The sequence below is a fragment of the Bacillus rossius genome, chromosome 1 (assembly GCF_032445375.1).
Source record: "Bacillus rossius redtenbacheri isolate Brsri chromosome 1, Brsri_v3, whole genome shotgun sequence".
NCBI lineage: Eukaryota > Metazoa > Arthropoda > Insecta > Phasmatodea > Bacillidae > Bacillus > Bacillus rossius.
Window position 1 is genome coordinate 306,097,512 of NC_086330.1, and position 19,059 is coordinate 306,116,570.

Consider the following 19,059-nt stretch of genomic DNA (forward strand, 5'->3'; position numbering starts at 1 on the left):
ACTGGGAAAATGTTTTATTGCATATTTTCCATGTTTTAGGACTATTGTAATAAGAATAATAAAAATAATATAAAGAAATATAATAAATTAATAAGAAAAATAAAGTTAGAATAAAAATCTGAAAACAAATTGAGTGAGGTTCTGCGAGGGATCACAGCGGTCGTTCCAAGTAGTTGTATATAATCATGAAGCGGTCGTGTGGGGTTGGTGTCGCTGAAATCACGAACAGTGTGTAGCGGTCGTATACGACCGATCTGACCTTCAAAGTCAAAGCTTGAAAATTCAAACATCAACATGAATACTTGGTACATGATATAAAAGTGTTATTGTAAAAATATGTTAATTTTATTCACAAAAAAAAATTATATAAAAATAATAAAAAAACCATATAGACATTTAACAAACAAAATAACTATCAAATTATTGACTGGTTCATATAAACAAAGAGAACAAAAAATTTCAGAACCCAAACTTTGTGCAGTGTCGCAAGGGACCAGGTCGGTTGTTCCTAATGGTTGTATCTAAGCTAGGCGCGGTCGTGTGGGCTCAGTGCGGCCGTAAGCACAAGCAGTGCGTGGCGGTCGTATACGACCGATCTGGTCCCCAGAGACAGAGCTTGAGCGGTCGTATTCGACCTCCATCGTCGTTAAAGTGTTAAGGCACCCATCGAAAAATGATGAATATAACATACATTTTAATTTAATAACTAAGGCGTGTTCCACTTATTTTAAATGTTACTGTATTGTTTCACTTAAAATTTTTATTTTTATACTCATCTCAATGGAGTAGGCTAATATTTGTGCTTAATGATACTTTTGTTTCCAAAGTATACATATCTCTTTGGCGTTATAGAGTCAGTGACTATTTTTAGAATTATATTTGTTCTTAGACTTTGGGAATGAATAAATATGCATTCAAGTTGCAGTAAATTTATTTTTATAATGACACTGTGACAATATTAACTATATTACTTTTATTAATTAAGTCCACCTTTTGTATACCTACTTCTGACATGAATTTTCTGCAACATTAAACGTATTTACTAACTTAAATTTACAGTTTCCAAAACTTAATAAGTAACCTTCCTAACAGTGTGCTTTCGAACAGTTGAGACACAACTTTGTCCTCAAGCATCACCGATACGCTCTTCAGTCGACATCAATGTGGTTCTTTGCGCGCACAATCACAGAACACTTGTATTTTTTTAAGTAAATAAATTTAAAAAAGTGGCTTTCATTGTTAGAATATTAACTCATGCGAGTGAAATCAGAAATATTTAAACTAGTTTTATTTTGTCCTAGCCTGATTGACAGCAATAGTAAGGAAATCCACAGAAGAGTACAAAAATGAATTCCTTATTGTATTAGAAAATAAATTTTTCATTGCATTACAAAATATTTGTGGGTATTTTTATTTTCAGATCCTGTAGAAGTGTGTGATTTCAAGTCCTATGAAAAAAACACATTTAGACTTATTTTATTAGTTTTCTACTTCAATTCAAAGTGTAACCAGTAAAAAGAATTTACTTGCACAATCTTTTTTCTCCATGGGAACATCATTTCTTTGTGTGAGCGAGGGATGCGTCAACTACAAAGAGTGACCTTGACTGGCGCGACGTGTCTCGACCGCGTGCCTCTTCCCACAGACATTCTATCCCTCTTCACACCATTCTTCCCTCTTCCCCCACCCGAAACCTATATCACCCTTCCACCGCCTTGCAGTGGCCTCCTGGAGCTCCGCCTAACTACGTAGTTCCAAGAAGTGTCAACCTCAGTGCCACGTCACAGGAACATTCTTTTCGGCAATAAAAGTTTTACATGCAGTGCTAAATCTATCACTCCTGTATATTTGTTTTCAGTCAGATCGTGTCAAAACCAAAAGGATACGAGAATACGTACATAACTCAGTCTTGTGCCTTTAGGAATCTTTTTAATTTCATTGAAATTCATTTGTTAAATATCTACTAAAATAGACTAGCAATGAATCGTGGAAATTTTCAAAACTTAACTGCAAATATAACAACTAAAAGAATTTTTTTATCCCTTTCTTGGTTCGACTATTTATTTGTACAATCATTACGTGAACTAAACTTAAGATTAACATTCTTGACGTTTTCTCATTTTATTGTAGGTTTGGCAAGAAATTAAATACATTTCGAAGGGCATAACTTAGTAAAAAATTATGTAAAAAATAACTACTTTATATTTTTTACTTAAAAAGAAGAATCAAAAATAACTATGTAATGTTAAATTAGTTTCGTCATAATATTTTCCATGCATCAATCACCTTGAGTCACAGCACGGCCCGAAAACCATCAGGAGTTTGTTGAATCGTGCGTACAACTATTCAAACACCACAGGAATTTGTGGTGCCAGCACAGCACACACAACACTAGCCTCATACCCCCAGTTACCAAGTGGCACCACCTCACAGCTGTGGCACCCACCCAGAGTCTGAACAATAAACATTAAAAATTTTAATTAGGCGGCACTGGAAAATGGTGAAACGTGACGATATTATAAAATCCCTGGAGAAGTGAGGGAACACTGTTTGTGGGTGTGGCTGGCCACTGTGATGTTTGTTGTGGCAAGTGAGCAGAGGGCTTGTGGCATTGGCACAGGCGGGACCTGCTCAAATGGTTCGTGGGACTGCAGCTGGCCGAGTATCACCACCTGTTCCAAGAGTCCCAGGATGCCGCGTGGCTGGACAAGGTGGACCGCCGCTACGCCTGGCTCAAACGCCACCTGCTAGAGTTCGAGGACAAGTTCGGCCCCATGTTCCCGCCCGACTGGGACATGTCACAGAGGATCACCATCGAGTTCTGCAACCTCACCAGGTGACTCTCTCCTTGTGCATGCTCAACAGACACATATTTTTATAGTTGATTTCAGGTAATTCAGTTTAAATGTCCAGTCCTCCAAATTGGCCAAAATAACTGTCTGATAAATGGTGTCAACAAAAATCATTACCAATAAACTTAAAGTTATATTAAATATATCATATTTACTCGTATTTAGTCCCAAACCATTATTTTTCCTTTTTTTTTTGGTAGAGATTGACGATTATTTTGAGTAAAGTCTAGCCAAGGTTAAGAATAATCAGTTTTAATCTCTTTTATTTGAGTCTATAATTATTGAGTAGAGTTCTAGTAGTTGTAGAAGTAATGACTTATGCAAAAATTATTACCGTGTTTTATTGCATAATGGTAGCACGCGCGTAATCGTGGCAACCATATTTTAGGGTGTCAAAATTGGGATAAAAAAACTTCTCACATAAACTTTGCATGATGTTTTTGGTCCCGCTAGTAGATGCCAAGCACTTTGTGTAGGTATCTTTTCCGTATAAAACGATGTATTTTAAAGTAGAAATCTAATATTTATTCAGTCATTAACACATATTTATTTAATTAACGGAAATACAAAGTTGTCTGACGTGTAAATTTTCTTTTAAAGATGTTTTTAAACGGTATTTCCTTTATCTGATTGTCTGCGTTACCGCAGCGTACCGCTTATAAAAATGTAGCCAGCGCATCATTCATGTTTGGTTATGTTGCTTCCCATATAGAGCGCGCGCACGTAGTCGAATATCGATATCTCGCCGATTGGATGCAATGCGCTCTCTCTGTCAGGTGCCGAGTTAACTACATTTGATAGCCCGCATTCTTTCGTGGGAAGTGTGTACTACGACACGTTAGTTCACGTCAGATTCAAGTGGCTTGCGTTCGCGTTAGAGTTTTGGTTTTTCTATTTAAAGTTGAAGAAAGGTTTTTGTTTAAGGAACTATTAATATAGATTGTTTCGCGTGCTATTGTATACTCCACTTTTTTTTTTTTAAATAAACGTACTTTCCATGAACTGATTTTGTTTTTATGAATAACTTTACCTAACAAAAAAATTTTTTTTCCGCATAATCGTCGCACCCCTACCTTTCAAACTTGATTTTAGAATAAAATGTGCGACGATTATACGAGAAAACGCGGTAGTTATAAATTAAATAAAAAAAACTTTTTCTGTCCTCATTACAGTAAAACCCTGTTATTATGACACCTCATGGTTACTCTGGAATAGATTGATTTGCAGGGGGGGGGGGGGGGGGTCGCAATTAACATTTTAGACTAACTCCCCCCTCTCCCACACACACGCACACATGCACACATGCACACATGCACACATGCACACACAAGCCTGTTCATCAAAATATGCAATTTTTTACAACAGGTCCTTGTTTGGACATCTAGTGTAGTGTTACTGTCTCAAAGTTTAATTCATTTTAAGTGGTAGAAAAATCTGCAACGTGGCTAGTAGTACAAGGATACAGCCAAATTGCACTCGTGCGCCCCACACTGACCTTTATTAAGTGAAAGAATCAGTGTGAGCCGCACTCGTCGAAGACATAGTAATATCCCTGCTAGAAGGGACAATTGAAACAGAAACGTTTTGAGTGATAGCAGAACAAACAAATATTTTATCAAAACGTATATAGTTGTATAGCCTGGCTCCGGTGCCGGAGAAGACCGCAGCTGCCCCTAACCAAAACTTAGCAGAAGAGACCCGAGGGCCCACGAACACATCAATTTATACCCTCGCATAGATGACGTGGCGATCGCCAATCGTCGGCGGGGGGCCTAAGAAAAAATGGAGGGGGAAACACAATACACTCAGCTGGAGAGGGGGTAAGGAGGGAGAGGGGAAGGAAGGCTATGACGCGGCGATGACTTGAGAAGCGGCGCTCGCTTCAAATCAATTACTGTTTTATACTTGAGTAATTCAAATATATAAAATAGTGTAAAACTATGGTGTGTGTACGTAAGGAAGAAATAAAATCAAGATTAACAACTATATCTAGTAAATAGTACACCAAGTTTCAATACACTGGGAATGAGCACCATGAATAAACAACTTGAAAGGAATGTGTCAAATAAATCAAATGTGATTTATTATTTACACATCATTGGTAGTATTATGTGACAACATGCCATCCCTTCAATGGGTCATCAACAAATGGCCAATATAATTATAAACAAATTTACATTTCAATTGGATGGAGTTCACCTTAGAATTATAATGATACTAAATGTTGCTGGATTCAATCAATACCAAACACCATCTCAATTATTAATTATTCAAAATTTTATCTCAAATATTTACTTATTAAGATACTTTGATTCAATAGTAAATATAAGTGCATGCTCAGGCTTAACTCAATGCTTGAAGAGCTGGACCTTCCAGATTAAAGTACTCAGGTTAAAGAATAGAAATCAATTAAACAGTGTGTGAAGTAAAATGTAAAACTCTAATCTCGTCTAGTTAAATAGTTAATTATATAACTGAGCAACATTTAGTATTTAAATGATTGTGTTCAAACAAGATGTTAACACATAAGATGGCATGGGTTTAACTAACATGGCATTACCTAAGGTTCATCTGCATAATAGTGCAATATGATCTTTGAAAAAAACAAACAGACAGTAACTTTTAGAAGATTGTGATATCTACCAGAAATACTTGATGTTCCTTAACGAAGACTCTTTGTCTCAGATGGATACACGCATAAATTAACACAAGTCACAAACCACGATCATACTCTTGGTTTTGGGGTTCAGGTAGTAGCTCAGCAAAGTGGTCCATAAAAGGATCCAACTGCAGGTGGATTTCAGGAATAATCAGGTGAAGTCACTTTCTCCCTCACTTCCTTCCTCCTTCCTCGAAGGAAGGACTTGTTTTCCAATGATGTACTGGTTGTCTTGAAGTTGAAGATCGGTTTCTAAGTCACACAGCTGATCTTGGCTGTATAGCTGTGTCTCGTTTAGTGCACTAGTAGAATACTAATCTATCTCGTCTTTTACCATGAACCAACACGTTGCAACACGTCGATTCACATTTTATAAGGATTATTACCATCCGTGAAGTAGTATGTTAAAATTACTTACTAATTATCGTAGAATTACTCGGTAATATATATATATATATATATATATATATATATATATATATATATATACACTTTTAAGAAAATAGCTTTGTGGGAAATTGTAAACATGAGGTTTTTATGTAAAATGCTTACAAAACAGTGATACATGTCTTCATGTTCGTTATAGTTTTAAAAATACTGATGATTTTCGCCCTGCCAAATACAATGAACTTGATGTTTGAGTATAATCGAGCTGAAGCTACTCGCCTGACTTAGCTCAAGTTTAATAGTTGTTTTGATACGTGCCATTAACAAAATTGTTTTAATAATTTGAAATGAATACTCTCTCAGTACTCAGTCAAGTAAGTGGCCATTACAACTAATCTTAACACTTTTGAATTCTTGCTAAATGTTGTCTTTTATGTGTTAAAATATGAAATAATTTGTCCTGATATATTTTCATTGAAGGAGATGTAGCGCAGGCTGTAATCTAGTTTATTATTGTATAGAAGTTAAAAGAATTTACTATCGGTAGTTTTAAAAAGGGGTCGAGGTGGTTGAGTTTCTATACTACTCATCTACTGATCCGGGTTGTGAGCCGGTGGGTTTCATATGGATGTTTCTTGTTTATTTCCTCAGCACATTACCCCACATCATCTCTTATGATTCTGATGTTGGGGAGGTGTGAAACCCTACTTCAGTCATTCAACTCAAAGTTGTTCAGATTAGCTGGGATGCAGTACAGTTAGACAGAAATTTTATGGTTTTATTTTCAGTTAAATTTTTATTTAAAAAAAATTATCGTTTGATTGGCTTAGTATTCAAGCATTTAGTTTATTATAAAGAAAGATAAATTTTTAATGAATAACAACAAAATGTTTCTTAATACTTGTTTCTTCACAATATTGTAGTATGAACTTGTATTTTCTGCATTTTTAGAATAAAATAATTTGTAATAAGTGTGTCTGAAACATCATTTTTTTCTCAAAACATTAAAAAAAAATGTTGGAAAACATTTTGAATGTTTATTAGTATGCCTGGCAGTATCAGTAACAAAAAAAAAGTTTGAAGATATATGAGATCACAAATAGGTAAAATTAATATTTCTTATGATTTGGTTTCTGAATTAATGAAAATTAATTTTGTATGTGAAAAAAAAAGTAGTTTTAATGTTTGTGTAACTATTTCTGAAATCTTGATTAATTTAATGATAACTTACATGCTTTATGGTGCTTTGTCATGCATTTTGCTATTATTTTATCATAAACCACTGTATAATCTTATCGTTATATATTGAGATATGTTGTGAGCAATCGCCAGGCCGGGCCAGCCCCTCTGGTGCTGGGTGCAGGACGGACTACAGTGAAACAGCGCAGCAGACGTGGGAGCACGCGCGCACACACATCTAATCCACATATTGTGTTGGAATATGAGGTAGATGTGTGTAGCATGTGTGAGCTTGCTGCCTCACGTCGGAGACTGGATGCATCGAGACTGAGACCTTCATTACTGGAACCACAATTATTTTACCTACATATAATCAGGCATTTTTTTAAATTCTCATTGGTCGATAACAAGGTCACTTTCCTTTGGTGGGTAACCACTGCTTTTCCTGGTTTATATATGGTTTGGGGTCCTCAAAGCTGTAGAGAGCACTCATCAAAATGAAGCAGATGTATGTGTGCTTCGTTTCTTCTTTGCTACCTAATACCTAATTATAAAAAATTTTGTTAAATAATGTTTTCTCTGTTTATTTTGAAAACAGATGGGTACCAATTTGGTACACACACATTATTCAAGTTATACTAGGGTGTTTGCAACGAAGCCACAACCCTCGCTACATGTGCTTGATGTGTTAGTGTTCACAGCATGAATTGAGGAGGATAAAACCTAACATTCTGGGTGAGACAGAGTTTTAGTTCATTTTTTTTCAATCCTTTCCATGTATGGTATACCTGGCAGACGTTGCCATGAGCCTGTGGGTTCTCTCAGGGTACTCCCGTTTCCCCCCTAACCATTCATTATGTCGATGGTCGGCTCGTTGCCCCCTCACTCCTGTCGACTGGTGATCTCGACGGAGGGTGGTTTGCCGGCAGGCAGGAGCTGGCCAAGCTGATGGCCAAGCGCAAGTCCGAGATCGACGTGAAGCTCCTGCTGTTTGCGATCCAGCGCACGTGCACCTTCGAGAACCTGTTGGCACGTCGCTTCACCGGTGCCACGCTCGACGACGTCGACCCAAACCCGGGGAGGAACGCCCAGGTACAGCTGGTTGGCAGTCCGGGCTCTGTCTCAGCGGGCTTTCCGATTACAGATATTCATGAAAACTATTTCAAATATGAGAATATATTATAACAATTATCTGGTAACATTCCTAACCATGAAATGTAAGTTTTTAATCTATAAATTGTACGGGAAACTTATTATGTATAAATACCAAACATACTTGATTATAAGTTACTAATATTGTCTTAATTTATAATCATTTGGTTTAAATGCTCAGAATTAGTTCAGTGCAAATATTTGAATTTTCGAATAATAAACTATTCGTATTCAATTCAACCTCGAATACTAACACTTCGAAGTAATGAATATTTGTTTGCTTACAATACTTGACATAGCATACCTCTTGAGTTTGTCATATGTAAATGTTCACTGCTGTAATTGTCATTTGTGTGATATAAATACCCTTTTTTGATAGCATACCTCTTGAGTTGGTCATATGTAAATGTTCACTGCTGTAATTGTCATTTGTGTGATATAAATACCCTTTTTTGATGTTTAATGGGACTTAATAATCTAAAACATGAACAATAAGCAAAGTTTTAAACATGCAACAAGTATTCAATTTTTTTTTTGCATTACTGTCTTACTAAACTATAATGGAAATAATCACGTAAACAATTCAAAACATGGCATATTTGTCATTTCAAACTTGAAAACATTTTTTTTTTGTATTCTTTTCATCACACTCACGAGAAGTGGGAAAAAATAACTAAACGTTAACAACCATGTACTACAACACCACAAAACACGGACACTCCAGTGAGATGGACATTAAAAGAAGCAATCGTCATAAATTTAATGGCATATAAATCAATAGTCACAACCAATCTAACAAGTGATGCAGTAGCAGTTTACTTGCTGTATATATATATTATGAAACTGATGTTGTGACTCAAAAAAATATATAAAAAATGAAAATGGGTTTAAATTCCAAATGAAATTAGCAAAAATTGTGTTTATAATATTTCTAATTTAAAATACAATTTACCTGGCTGCCGTTAACAACAAAAACTTGTAAATAAATATGGTTTCAATGTATAAATATGAGCTCATTTAATCACTAATTTGGAAATACAACATTTAAAAAAAAGATCCATGTTCTTTGTAAAATAAATTGCAATTGATTTCGCAGTATTTTGTGGTTCGTGAAAATTTTCTTGATCAATATGTAGTGTAGCCAGTGGCGTAGCTAAGGTGACTGACACCCCTGGCCAGAACTGAAAATGGCGCCCCCCTCCCCCCCCCCCCCCCCTGCACCGGCACCCCTGGCATGGGCCATCCCTGGCATGGGCCATCCCTGCCACCCGCTTGCTACGCCACTGAGTGTAGCAGGTTGTGGAAAATAAGGGGAATAGGAACTGAAATGAAAGTTGGTTGTTTAGGTTGTTAGGTTAGCTGCATAATTTTAAAAAAATTTATTTCATAATTTACATATTTTAACAAAGATTTTCCATAATGATTCTAGCTGACTTACTTAACATACCTTTCACTTTAGTATTATTTGTCTAATTTTCCATAAAATGTTAATGATGTAAAAAAAGTTTTTAATGAGATTCTAATTCTCATTATTCCTATTCAAATTTTATATTTGTATTCATGAATAATTTATATTTGTATTCATATTCAATTTGAACTAAATCACTGATATTTGTACACAGGCTTACCCAGAATTTTTTTTTTAAGTTGCATTTACTTATTGAGTTACAGATTTGCTAATTCTGTGTCTTCCTACATTTGCAGGCTAGCAAATGATCGGTTTTAATAAATATAAAAATGTTAGTTCAGCAAAACATAAAAATAAAATGCTGAATACCACAGTCACACCATTGTTTGAGCGAGGCTCCCGTTTATTTCATAAAGACACAGAGAACCAATTTTTTTTTATTAAAGTTTGAAGCAGACAAATAAATGCAAGGTTGACCAGTACAGTCTGTGTGCAAAATCTGCTAAATAGCACTGTCATGTCAGGGTTGACTGTTTAAAGGAACTACTGCAGTGTATGAACTTTTATTATACTTAAACTAAGGATCTGTAGAAAATTAGTGTTAGAATTGATAGAGTATTAGATTTCTGTGAATTCTCTTGAATCTAACTGTAAATATCAAGTATTTGTAATATTTATGTAATAAGCATGCAGTTTGTAATACAATCTATATTTTAAAATAGGCTTTGTGGAAAATAATAAATTTATTTTTCCAATTGATGATATTTGCAGTGTACATCTTTTTATTTATAATTAAAAATACATGTAAAAATGTCAAAAAATAGTTATTAAGTTTTAGGTCTGTGACTTGGTAGACATGAGTGATTTGTATGTTGTACTTTTTTCCTGTGTGTAGGTTTGGTCTTAAAATTTGGTTCTCAGTTAACCTCTATATAATTTCCCATTGCAAAAAAGATACAATTATGTCCTTATAAATGACATCTTTATTTGTTCAAAATGTCACATCAGCACTCCATCTTACTTAAATCTGACCACTAACATGTCACCTAGACCTAGCACCTAGAGAGCATGTGTGTTTGCATCCCATTAGTTGACCAGAGCAGCATAGTGCCTACATCCTGTAGCGCTATAAAATATAATAATATGTGTTAACTTTATTTGCTGGGTGAATATTTAATTAATGCACACCCATAAAAAATTGATTAAGAAAATTGTAAATATCTGTTCACAAGACAATAAATAAATAATAAAAACTAATATGACTGGACTACCAGAATAGATTCCACAGCACTAGACACACCCAAAGGATGGCGAAATGTTCATTGACTACCACTTGTGTTTGATGCCATCTGTATTTCTCTTATCTGCACAGGATTCGCTCACTGATGGCTGAATTATTACCATTGTTTGAGTCTTCTAGTGCTGGTTACACTAACGATGGTCCAAAACACATTTGACATAGAATTCAATTTAACTAGCAGGGTTTTACATTGCACACGTGTACCCAGAGGTACTTCTAAGATTACAGTGGGTCCCTCACCACTTGTGTGCTGACTCACGGTCGTAATTGCGAGTCATGCCGCTGGTTGGGATGGAATTCACTGCCCTCGCCACACTGAGCCCCTGTTCGAGACTCAGGAAGCAGATATGTTTGTAGGGTTGCCAAGAAGCGGTATGGTCTCTGGTCATTTGTGTTCGGATGTTTTCCTCGCAGGCTTCAGCGTCAGTGAACCCGTTCGATGCACCCGATGCAGACGGGGACTCCACGAACCCGTTCCGGGAGGAGCTGGAGGAGGAAAGGGGAGATGCGGGCCCTGCGGCGGACGGGCCGCTCATCTCGCCATTCAACGGCATCATCAGCAAGTGCTTTGAGCCGCACCTCTACATCTACATCGACAGTCTGGACAGGTGTGCCACCCTCTGCGGTCACTGGTTTTAGGGATACGTGGCCGCACCAAGCGTTGGGTGTCATATCTGGGATATATCCAGGTTCAAAGTCCAATCCATCAATTAAGATTTTGGTTTCTTCAGATCACTTCACGCAGATGCTGGAATGTTTCTGGCTGGGTGGTGTCGCCAATTCCTTTCACATAATCCTTCTCATGTTTCATCGTGTTTTACCACTTTTAAAGATTTAGCTTTCGACAACATATTTCAAAGTAAGATATTAAACACATTTACATTGTTAAACACATTTAACTACAAGAATAATGTGTAGTATAGTTCTGTCGATTTTCATGTCCTTGTTCTAGTTTTTTTTTTTTGGTTGGTATCAGATTGTCATGTTTTATGTTTTTTTATGTACAGTTGAGGTCAGTCTATGTACTGCTGCAACTGTTTGGCTGGCACTAAAAGTTGTATAGATAATTTAGTATTAAATAGGTTTCTACTGTATCTGTAAAACAAATGACTGTGTGTCTGTACGGAGAAGGGTATTGTAATGACAAGGTTGGTGTGAGTGCATGTGTGTCTTACACACAGGAACCTGAGCGACCTGATTGAGCGGTTTGTCGTGGATGCACGGCAGCGGCCAGAGGGCGGCGGCGCGGTGCTGGCTTCGTGCGCAGACCTCTTCGTGTTCTACAAGAAGTGCATGGTGCAGTGCATCCAGCTGAGCACTGGCCAGCCCATGCTGGGGCTCACCGCCACCTTCCAGAAGTACCTGCGCGAGTACGCAGTGCGCCTCTTGCAGGGCGGCCTGCCCAAGTGAGTGTCCTCGTCACCGCTCCATCCCAGGCCAGTTACCTCAGAGGCCACAAGCTGCATTAAATATACACAACAGTTTTTTTTTATAACAGAAAAAAAATGTTTGCTCTATGCTGGTGAAAGTGCCTTTTATTGGATACAGTTTTGACAAGGATTTTGTATATTTATATTTTAAGTTACTTAATTGTTTATTTATAATTATTTATTGATGTGTATAATGATTTAAATTTGTGACATGGCTAACATGTTATTAAATGGTAGACACAATCCCAAAATACTAGTACAACATAAACACAAAATCACACGAGGAAATTACAGAAAGAAGGGCATAACTACCATGTTTTATCGCATAATTATTGCACTGGCATAATCGTGGTACTATTATTTAAGGGCATCAATATTTAGAGAAGAAAATCTTGCGTAAACATTGCATGATAGTTTTGGTCTCGTTGTTAGGTAGTAAACATGACTTGATAAAGCACTGTGCAACAGCAATCGGTTTTCAAGTTTCTGTCAGGCAGTTTGTTAGTTAATAATGAAACAATACAGTAATTATAATGCATGTTAAAGATGTACCTGCACAATATGATTTTCCATCCAATATGGTCAAATGTTTCAGTCCCACCATTTTCCCAAGTAGATACATATATGTTATTTTTGTCCATGTATCATGTTGCCAATAAACTGGTTTTCCCATACAAAACAATGTATTTTAAAGTTGAAATCGATTTTTAGTTCTGATATTACCGCTTACTTATTTAATTAACAGAAATACAAAGTAGTCTTATGTGTAAATTTTCTTTTAAAGACTTTTTCAAATGTAATAATCTTTATCAGTTAATCTTTGTCACCATTGTGTATTGCTTATAAAAATGTAGCCAGCACTAGTTGGCATCATTTATGTTTGGTTACGTTGATGCCCATACAAAGTGCGCACATGTAGTTCAATATTTATATCGATAGCTCACCGATTTCATGCATTGTGCACACACTGTCTAGTGCCAAGTAAACTACATTTGATAGCCCACACTCTTTCGTAGTTAGTGTGTACTATGACAATAGTTATGTGTTAGTTCTGGCTCACATTCGTTTTTCTATTTAAAGTGGAACAAAATATGATTTTATTGCATGACTTATTAATTTAAATTGTTTAGTGTGCTTTTGTATACATAAACAAACTTTCCATGAATAAATTTTGTTTTTATGAATAATAACTTTACCTCAACAAAAATAATTTTTTTGCATAAAAGCCACACCCCTACTTTTCGAACTTGATTTTAGTATAAAATGTGTGACAATTATGCAATAAAACTTGGTACTAGAAAAATAATAATAAAATTCTTGATATTTTGAAACAATACATGTTTACAAGATCATGTTGTACTTAAATAAGGGATTGTTAGTGTTTTGTATACATATATTAATATCTAGTAATGGAACATAACAGTACAGATTAGCAAACAGTTTATTGTAATGATGTTTTGTTACAAGGAGGTTCACTGCATTCAGAGTTTAAACTGCGATGGCAGGAAAGTGAAGTAAAGAATGTGGTGTGAGCGAAGGAGCAAGGGAGTGTGGGCGTGCTCACAGGATCGCGGGCAGTTCGGGGTCGCTGGGCGCGAGCGTGTCCAACATCACGCGGGACCTTTCCACGTCGGGCATCATGCAGAACTTCCAGAGCTTCCTGAAGGAGGGCGAGGTGACGCGCTACACTGGCGAGGAGCAGAGCCGTGTCTGCAGGTCAGTGCACCCTGGGCATCCCCGATTGTCGTCCCGGACGGACAGGTCACTAGTGTCGTGGAAATTCCCAAAGTAAACTGTATCGGTGGTGGAACTTAACAAAACTTTAATTTCCAGCAGACTTTCGCTAACTTACATTTTATTTTATTGGATGCCTCACTTCAGTTTATAGTTACATATTAATTTAAATAGGTAGTAGAGATTGGCCACATAAATCATTTGGAATTATCCCTGAAATTTTTTTTAGCTTTCTGGTATAAAAATTGCCATATTCCTGCAACTAGTGGAACTGATTTGTATTAAATGTCATTTTGTTTATTACTATACAAAAAATTATCCTGCAATATAAAAAAAATTTACCAAAATAATTTAATTTAAGTGTTTTGAAAAAAAAATTCAAATTTGGTTTGCTATGTATTTGTACTTATCTTATTAAGGCCTGTGCGAATGTCAGTTTTGTATTTGGAATCACAAGTATCAAATTATTCTCAAATACAAATATTGAATTCAAATACTAAGAAAAGATTTGGAATATTATTAAAAAAAAAAATTTTACATCATGAAACAAATTTATAAGGAAAGAAAAAGAAATTTAGCAGTGTAGTGACTTCTGTAAAATTAAAATAATAATACTAAAGTGAAAGGTTGGTTAAATTAAGTCAGCTACAATAATTATACGTAAAATTTAGTTAAAATATTTCAATATTGAAAGATATATTATGCTTTAAATTATGCAGCTAATCAGCTAACCTAATTTAACAAAACAACTAACATTTCATATCTGTACAGTTCCTAATTGCGTTATTTTCCAGAACATGCTATTGAACATGTTGATCCAGAACATTTTAGTTGACCGCAAAATACAGAGAAATCCTATCAATTTCATAAAAATCTTTAATTTTTTTAACGCTGTGTTCCCAAAAAAAATAATTAAATTAGCTCATATTTACATATTCAAAGCCAAGTTATTCACATATTCAAACCCTGGTTATTCACACTTTTCGTTGTTAATCGCAGCCAGGTAAACTATGTCTTAGTTCAGTAATATTATTAACACAATTTCATCTGATATTTATCCCATTATTATTACTATATTTTTGAGTACCAGTGTGTGTTTCATCATGTATATATATACAGCAAGTAAGCTGCTACTGTGTCATGTAGTGTTAGATCAGTTGTGACTATTGATTTATTCGCCATTGGAACTATAGTGTTCACTTCTTTTAATGAACATTGAAATGGAGTGTCTGTGTTTGTGGTGTTTTAGTCCATGGTTGTTGACATTTATTCTTTTTTTCTCACTGTGGTATGTGTGATGAAACAAATGCAAATAAAATTGGTTTTTCAAATTTAAAATGTTGCAAATACGTTGTGTTTTGAACTGTTCTCGCGATTTTTCCTTTATTGCGTATCGAGACAGTAAAAAAAGATAACTTTTAAATCTTGTAGCAACTTTAAAATGTCGCTTTTTGCTCATGTTTTTGATTATTAAGTCCCATTAAACAAAACAAAACGGTAGTTATATCATACAAATGACTTAATCTTAACAATGAACTTTGTTAAATGACAATCTCATGGGGTATGCTATGTCAAATTGAATACAAATAATAAACTATTCGTTTTAAAAAATTTGAATATTCGCACATGCCTAAATTTATTGTTTACAAATAGTTTTATGTAGGGATGGGTCCATTTCACATTTCTTCAATTGACAACTAGAGGTACTCTCCCTCTGACGTCACGGTGTCGCATGACCCACGAGGAGAGGTATGAACTGTGGGAAACAAAGCAAGCAGACGCTGCCTAATGCTACATATGGTCGCAAGGAAGCATTAATATTTTTCCTTTTAAGCGTTCAAATAATGGTACAATTTTGTTTTGTACCGTATTGAAAGAGTTCATGTTTTATGCCTTAAACAGAAATTCACACCTTAAAAAAAAGAACGTTTTAATAACGCAAAGTAAAAATTTGCAGTGACAATTGCACAAGTACAATTCTCAGCTCACATACGTATGTGTTTTAAAAACTTTGTCGCTGCAGATTACAGAAAATTTGATTGCTATGTTAAATTCTTAAAGAAGAATAAATACCATTCACATTACTTTTACGTTCACAACGCCTAGGAAACTGAATCCCCTCCAACACAGTAAACTTTGTTACAGATTAAATGTAAGTAGGCCTAGAAACGTGATAAGAAAAGTGCTCATGTCCGAGAACTATGTACTAAAGACAGTTTCATGTTTGTACGGCCTATTAACATTTATATCTGCTGATTTGTAAATAGTGCTTACCCTAGATTTATATTAACTAATCAAAAGTGTTGGACGCTTCAAAATTCAAATATGGTGCCATTTTGTTGCCATTAACTCAAGCGATCCTGGTGGCCACCTAGAAAGACTCAGTGGTTCATCTGGTACCGGCGTCATCGAACGTCCGGCTATCATTTTTGACTTTCATGTTATCTGGTAACAGTTTCAGTACGAAACAATATCAATGAAAATTAAACACTGTAAGTAAGATCAAAACCATGTGTTTATACGGGCAGCCTAAGGGGCCGGTCACATTTGTGCAGTCGCGTATGTGACTACTATCTAATTAGATGTAACAAAACTCGGCAATGTACAAAACCAGTGTAGCAAATAAGTTTGCAAGATTTGTAGTTATTCATTTTTCTAGATCTTATAATTATACAGTGCATAAGCCCTAGAAAAACACAGCTAAAACGTAATAAATTGTTCACATCGACACCTCCATCATGGCCTAGGATTGTTAATTATGGAGGGTAGCAACTTTTTCGTAAAACTGGAGATAAGTAGTGAAGTGTTTTCAAAATTTTCCCTTTTCTTCTGTTATTTTTCAGACAGCTCCAAGGATGAGCGACCAAAATTTCAAAAGGGTGTGCCACCGTTGGGTGATCAAAAATTCTATAAGTATTTTCAGAATTACTCTATGGAGTATATTTCCTAAAATGCCAATATCTATAATGTAAAATGTGGTCTAGTTGGGCGCCGTGAAAACTCTATAAAGTACTAGTGCTGTGATTGTGTATGTAACACAACTACTAACCTCTACAGAATATTAACTAAAATATGTCTTGTTATGTTGATAGGGAAAATAAATTATTCTCAAGTTGTATGTACTGGTGTAGTTTGACTCAGTGTGAATACCAAACAATAAAATGTCGTATAATTCCTTAGCAGTATGTCTCCTTCTCTTTGTGTGTAAGTATTCTGACCTTAAAATCAACAAATATAAGTAGTGGGTTTAAAAGCATTAAATTATCTATGACTGCTGATCTCAGTGTAATAAAAACTAATTATTCTTTCAAGACAATCCAAGCTAAATATTTCTGTCTATCTGGTTTAACATACACATGATATGTAAGTATGGTTATCAATCGGAAAAATAAAATATAATGAAACTTTAACTTTTTACTAGGGTCAAAATCATGGTTGTATGGGTGACAATACTCTTTTGCAACATATCCAACTGTAACATGAAAAGTGACAGAGTCAATGATTAGCAAGCAACATACAAATACCTTTGAGACAATTATTCATGTTTAAATAGGTTTTTCATTAAACAAAATTTCAATATCCGTTATACTTAAATGTCTTTCAGAACTAATTACGTTTTACGTAATTGTATCACTGAATAATAGTTTGGTTATCAGTCAATATTTTAAATATTATTGAAACACATTTTAACTGGCAAATTAGTCTTTTCTTTGTTTTTACTAGCTCAGTCTCTTTCGGTAGATCAAACTGTCTCAAGACTTCTGGACCTGGGGCTATTCTTTAAACATTCAAGACAATTAATGACTTTAACAGATTTTAACTTTGATATCGTACATATTACTGATCAATGTCAGTTAACCAGGTCCAGTATGTACAAGCTACAAGTCTTTACGTAGTTAAGTAGTATTAAGTTGTTTTTGCGAGTTTCAAATTAGGTCTTGATCGTAAACATCATAGTTTAAGATATCTTGCCATTAAAATAGGACAGGTAACTTCTCGCTGTTCTTGTTAATTCGGGGATGGGGCAAACAAACCTCGTCGCGTCGTTACAATACCAAGAGGCTGTGGAAAACCTCTCCGAACCCCTGTCTCTCCTCCGATGTTGCTGGTTAGATCTCACTCTCCTCCGATGTCGCTGGTTGGGTCTCCGTCTCGATGCACCTCCTCTCGTGCTGCTGGTACTCCAGCAGGACTGGCGTCGGTCACTTGGAGTCGTCTAGAAGGATGATGTCCTCCGGTACACCGTCTACGATGCCGTCTACCGCTGTTGAACTCCTTCCATCTCGAAGATTGATATTCCTTTTCTTCTTTTCTTCTTAATCCGTCGTTGATCCAGTTCTATTTATGCTGTTAGTCAAAACTTATCGTCGTCGTCGATTCTTTAGTAGAGCTTCGAACATCGGTAACTACCTCTTCTTCATTGTGTAGTTCCGGTATTTATTATAAAATCATCAATTTCACGTAGATTCTAGCTATTCAGTCGTCGTACCAATGTTTTACGTGATATTCTTACATTCATTTATGACTAAATCACGGAGCTCTTTCTCTCTAATCCTTCTCCCATGATAGTAGAACAGAAACTCAAGTTCCAATTTGTTTCAAACAGTCAAAGCTTTCTCTATTGAACACTCTCCGAAATCACACTGGAAATACTAAATTCTTTAAATAAAATATATGCGCAGTCGAGCGTCCAATCACATATACTCTTTCCTCAGTAATGACCCAAAAACAATATTAAAAGGTGTAAGCTCATTTCCTATTCGTCGCCGTTTAACAAATGTTTGCAAAGACATTTCATAAAATTATTACTTAGATAAAACATGAAAATACTTAAAGAGTAAAACCAAATTGACCTGACCATAGAGATACAATACTGGTAAATATAATTCATAACAGGACTAAGACAAAGTCATAGAGGTAAGAAGTAAAATAATAAACATAAAATTCCTTTCTATTGA

General features: G+C 35.5%; 1 protein-coding gene across 2 annotated transcripts in view; it reads left to right on the top strand.

The window, feature by feature from the left end:
• The window catches only part of LOC134527862 (vacuolar protein sorting-associated protein 53 homolog), a 113,251-nt gene that overhangs the window by 57,611 nt on the left and 36,581 nt on the right, over positions 1 to 19,059 (top strand). For both annotated transcript variants that reach the window (XM_063360841.1, XM_063360842.1), the window contains 5 exons: positions 2,621 to 2,836; positions 8,007 to 8,169; positions 11,352 to 11,545; positions 12,119 to 12,343; positions 13,934 to 14,083. In XM_063360841.1, the coding sequence (XP_063216911.1) occupies positions 2,621 to 2,836; positions 8,007 to 8,169; positions 11,352 to 11,545; positions 12,119 to 12,343; positions 13,934 to 14,083 (948 nt within the window). The remainder of the gene's footprint in view (positions 1 to 2,620; positions 2,837 to 8,006; positions 8,170 to 11,351; positions 11,546 to 12,118; positions 12,344 to 13,933; positions 14,084 to 19,059) is intronic.